This window comes from Stomoxys calcitrans, chromosome 1 (genome assembly GCF_963082655.1).
Source record: "Stomoxys calcitrans chromosome 1, idStoCalc2.1, whole genome shotgun sequence".
NCBI lineage: Eukaryota > Metazoa > Arthropoda > Insecta > Diptera > Muscidae > Stomoxys > Stomoxys calcitrans.
Window position 1 is genome coordinate 4,025,960 of NC_081552.1, and position 5,041 is coordinate 4,031,000.

Below are 5,041 nucleotides of genomic sequence, written 5' to 3' on the forward strand. Positions count from 1 at the left end.
TTACTCTTTAGAAAAACCTTTATTGACATTTTGTTTTATAAAAAATTGTCTTTAGAAAAAATTAAAAAAAATTATCTCTAAAAAATAATTTCGAGGTGGGCCCGGCCCGAACTGAAGTTTTGTCATGTTATGAGAGAATGTTACGCTGAAATTTTGTCTTAGAAAAATTCAATTAAAGTTGGTTTAGAAAAAATTGCATTAAATTTCAAGGCGGCCTTGGCCTCATCACAATGTTGTTATACCCACCACCGAAGGATGGGGGTATATTCATTTTGTCATTCCGTTTGCAACACATCGAAGTATCCATTTAAAGCCATATAAAGTATATATATTCTTGATCAGCGTGAAAATCTAAGACGTCAGTCTGCCCAACTGTCCGTCTGTCTGTTGAAATCACGCTACTGTCTTTAAAAATAGAGATATTGAGCTGAAACACAGATTCTTTTTTTGTCCATAAGCAGGTTAAGTTCGAAGATGAGTTATATCGGTCTATATCTTGATATAGCCCCCATATAGACCGATCTGCCGATTTAGTGTCTTAGGCGAATAAAAGCCACCTTTATTATCCGATTTTGCTGAAATGTGGGACAGTGAGTTGTGTTAGGCCCTTCGATATCCTTCGTCAATTTGGCCCAGATCGGTTCAGATTTGGATATAGCTGCCATATAGACTGATCCGCCGATTTAGAGTCTTAGACCCACAAAAGCCACATTTATTATCCGATTTTGCTGAAATTTGGGACAGTGAGTTGTGTTAGGCCCTTCGATATCCTTCGTCAATATGGCCCAGATCGGTTCAGATTTGGATATAGCTGGCGATTTAGGGTCTTAGGCCCATTAAAGCCCCATTTATTATCCGATTTCACTTAAATTTGGGGGCAGTGAGTTATCTTAGGCCCTTCAACATCTGCCTTTAATTTGGCCCTGATCGGATTAGATTTGGATATAGCTGCCATATAGACCGATCTCTCGGTTTTAGGTTTTGGGGTCTTAAAAAGCGCATTTATTGTCTGATGTCGGCGCAATTTGGGTCAGTGAGTTGTGTTCGGCCCGTCGACATCCTTCTTCAATTTCACTCAGATCGGTCCAGATTTGGATATAGCTGCCATATAGACCGATCTCTCGATTTAATGTTTTGGGCCCATAAAAGGCGCATTTATTGTCCGATGTTGCCGAAATTTAGGACAGAGATTTAAGTTAAGCCCCTCCACATATTTCTGCAAATTGGTCTAAAGTCTTGGCCCCAAAAAAGGCGCATTTATAATTCGTATGAAATTTTCACCGAATTTTGATGAGAGGTGGTTTATATATATACCCGAGGTGGTGGGTATCTATAGTTCGGCCCGGCCGAACTTAACGCCTTTTTACTTGTTTTAGGCGAGCAATGGATGAGAATTGCTATGCAATTGGAGCTATATAATGATATGTATAGACAAACGCAAACGGGAGATCGGTTTATATGGGAGCTATATCAGGTCATAGACAAATTTAGCCCATATGTGGCGCGTATATTATAGGAGAAGTCAATTTCAGCGAAATCGGATAATTATTTCGCATTTTAGAGTCTCAAGAAGTCAAATCTGAAGATCGGCAGCTATATCAAAACATGGACCGATATAGCCCATTTACAATCCCTACCGACCTACACTTATAAGAAGTATTTGTGCAAAATTTCAAGCGGCTAGCTCTACTGCTTCAAAAGTTACCGTGCATTCGACAGACAGACGGACGGACATGGCTAATTCGACTTAAAATGTCACGACGATCAAGAATATATATACTTTAAGGGGTCTCAGACGCATATTTCGTGGTGTTACAAACAGAATGACGAAATTAGTATACCTCGATAAAGAAAAGTCCAAGTCGGTAATTTCGTGCTACTAACAAAATCATTATTTATCTTCGGACTTAAGCAAAATATAGATAATATGCGTATATATACGTTGTGGTATGCACCAGGCCGAACTTAATGAATTTTGACTTGTTTGGATACTACATTGGCGATAGACCAAAACTTCTGGAAATAAGCGAACTCGCGCGCACGAAATTAATTCAGCTGTCGGGCTGTCCAGCTATGCAAAAACACGATACAAATTATTAATGTATTTGGTACTCAGTAGCACTCCCTTTCTTAATGCCTTGCAAAATCTCTTGCAAATTATCATTGGTTAAATTGGCCAAACAACAGTTTCCTCAATCAAACAAAAGGTACTTTTGTCAATGCCAATTTTCTGATATGCACCATAACGGCAAGCCAACTTTTCTACGTAAAGTAAGAACAACATTGGCATCAATGCAGGCGCAATGTATGATTCGAGTGCATTTGAGTTTTTTCTTCTTATCGATATTCGCAGTTCAGTGAACTAAATTTCCCGCAGTTGGAAATAGTTACGCTCGATTCACACCACACTGCATGCCATACCTATGCCATTGCTATGCCCCCATCCACCCTAGTTTTCTAGTGCACGAATGTGTCAGTCATTGTCTGGATAGAGATGGTTTGTATACAGTTGAAGTGAAAATTCAACACATTCAAAGAATAAAATACTGTTCCGCCCGCACTTCCTGGGCACCAAGGATGATACTCAGCCGCAGTACACTCACACATACACACATAGAAACACAATAAGATTGCAAAGTTAACAAGCAGACAATTGAATTGCTTTCTACTCGGTCCGCTCCAAGTGGATTTAAGCCCTGCAGCGGATATTGCTGCGGCATCTCCTTCCATTGCGAATGGCGGTTATAGAAAATTCTTACTCTGGTGGATGGATGAATGTGGGTTAATATTATTTTATGTGAGTGAGTGTGTGTGCGTGTGTGTGTGTGTGGGTGTTTGAGTGTCACTAGGATTTGCAATGGAATTTACTTTTGCAATGACATTCAATTGGAGTGCATTATTCGCCATATCTTCTTTTCATTCAGAGATAATGCCTTTCAATTTTTGTTTCCAGGCCTTTGGTATGGAATGCCATTCATCGTGATAAACCATTGTGGGGAGAGCATTAGCGAATGCATTTCTAAGGGAGGTGGGGTTCATAACATCACAAACACATTCTAGATCCTTTACAAAGCTCATTTCATTTATTTTGACTTTTTTGTTGATGTTGCAGAAATTCGTTTAAATTAAATTAAAAATAACTATCGTTAAAATTACTGTATAGGGGGTGGCGGTGATGTTTACCAAGATCGTAGTACGTGATTGAAGGAGTTCTCGAGCAGCAGCAGCAATTTTATCAATATCCATAGGCAGGCAGGGAATGGAGGAGAAAATTTTCCAAAAACAAACTTTTGCCATGAGAAGTGAGGAAATTTTCTTCACAACCAGCTATCTAGACATTGCGCTTCTTGGTGGCACGCAATTTGGCCAATTTAGCTTGGCGGTAGGCGGCCTGACGACGGGCCTGCACCAAACGGGCTTGACGTTGTTTTTGGCGGGCCAAAACTACCTCGGCTGGCAAGGCATTGGCATCAAGTTCTGGAGGGCCATATACCTCATCAGGCGAATTGTAGAGCACAGGGGTATCGGGGGGACCATAGACCTCATCGGGAACCGGTTCACTTGCCTCAGGGGCCACTTCCTCTACCACTGGCACATCGTCTGTGGGTGCAGTTTCTTCAAAGGGAATGTCGGGCTTTAGTTCATCTGCAGAGGGATAGGGTGTGACCGGTATATCGACTTCTTGGCGGGCCAATTGGCGATTGCGTTGAATGAGGCGCACTGGACGAGGTCTGGTCTTTTGCGCCTCACAGCTGATGATGGCCAAAGCGACGAGCAGCAAGGCAATAGCAAATTGGTACTTGGCCATTTTAGACGGGAGCTGGAGTCGAGTTGAGTGCAAACCGGATGTTTAACTTGGGCTAAGCCAGGGACGACTGATGGCCATTTCAAAGCTGCTGCCATCATTTATAGCCCAGCTAAGCAAGCTGATGACGAAATTTTATCGTTTAGATCCTTATTTGTGCAGATTGCCTGCATCGCCTTGAATGGTCATCATGGATAGACAATTATGCACGAGCAAGAGACGTGAAGCCGGTGACAATCGAAGTTATGCTGATTTTATGTGCTAACGTGACCAAAATGTGTCGCTCACTTTCAGAGGTGCTTTAGAATGGAATGCAAAAGCAAAAAAACGGGCATAAACAACCACAACCTGCCACCAGCGGACCCCAACAGCAGCTTCATGCATTTAAAAACACCTACGTTCCATATGTTTTGGCTTGTGGTTCACGGCTCAAAGCTCCCAGCCACAGCCATAGCCACCACCAATACCAAGGTATAACTTAAAAATGTACAGGAAACTCAATCTTCAATCCAGGCCACAAACACAGGGGCACACACACAGGGCTGGTGTATCCACACATCAATACTTGCCCACCAACACCCAAACATCCATGCATGCAGAGATTTTATTGCTGCTCTTGCTACCCCTCTCCCCATTATCATCCTTAATGCAGTGCCAAATAGTTTTAATTAAGAATCCAATACCCATATAAAAATGAACACACAAACACCTGTCTAACGCCAATCGCTTTTAACCATTTGCAGCAGCAGCAGCAGCAGCAGACATGACAAACTCAGCGGAAACCGAAGCAATGCTTTTGTCCAACCGACGTACTAGAAAACCAATTGAGGGAAACAATTGCAATTCCAATATCCTCTTTCAATTCATTGATGACACTCAAACTACTGCTGCCGGTTGGGTCAAAAATCCACCCATACCTCTTGGACAGATGAGGATGGCGACATAATTAGAGAGAGAGAGAGAGAGAGAGAGAGTCAGTCCATGCAATCACATTCATTGATAGGATAAATGCGTTAGATTTCAGTTGGCCGCTCGTAGCTTACAGCCTACCAACACGCTGGGTATTTAGACAAAGAGGAAGGCGTCAACATTCTGGAGTGGAACAGCATTTGTCATTGCATTTGCAAAGAGACGGCAGCGACCGGCAGAAAGGCAGACAGACCGACACTATTTGGCATTGGGAAAATACGCTGAGTACACACAAACTGGCAAAACAATGGGGACTAACTAAAAAAT

General features: G+C 42.1%; 1 protein-coding gene across 1 annotated transcript; it reads right to left on the reverse strand.

Moving 5' to 3' along the window:
- Window positions 1–3,061: 3,061 nt before the first annotated feature.
- On the reverse strand, window positions 3,062–3,875 carry LOC106084735 (uncharacterized). Its single transcript, XM_013248638.2, has one exon. It carries the CDS (start codon window positions 3,806–3,808, stop codon window positions 3,332–3,334), a length of 477 nt encoding a protein of 158 aa, XP_013104092.1. The 5' UTR covers window positions 3,809–3,875; the 3' UTR covers window positions 3,062–3,331.
- Between the last annotated feature and the right edge of the window lie 1,166 nt (window positions 3,876–5,041).

What these genes read in the sequence shown, in the direction of transcription:
- LOC106084735 (XM_013248638.2), bottom strand. Translation starts at nt 3,808, where the DNA reads ATGGCCAAGTACCAATTTGCTATTGCCTTGCTGCTCGTCGCTTTGGCC.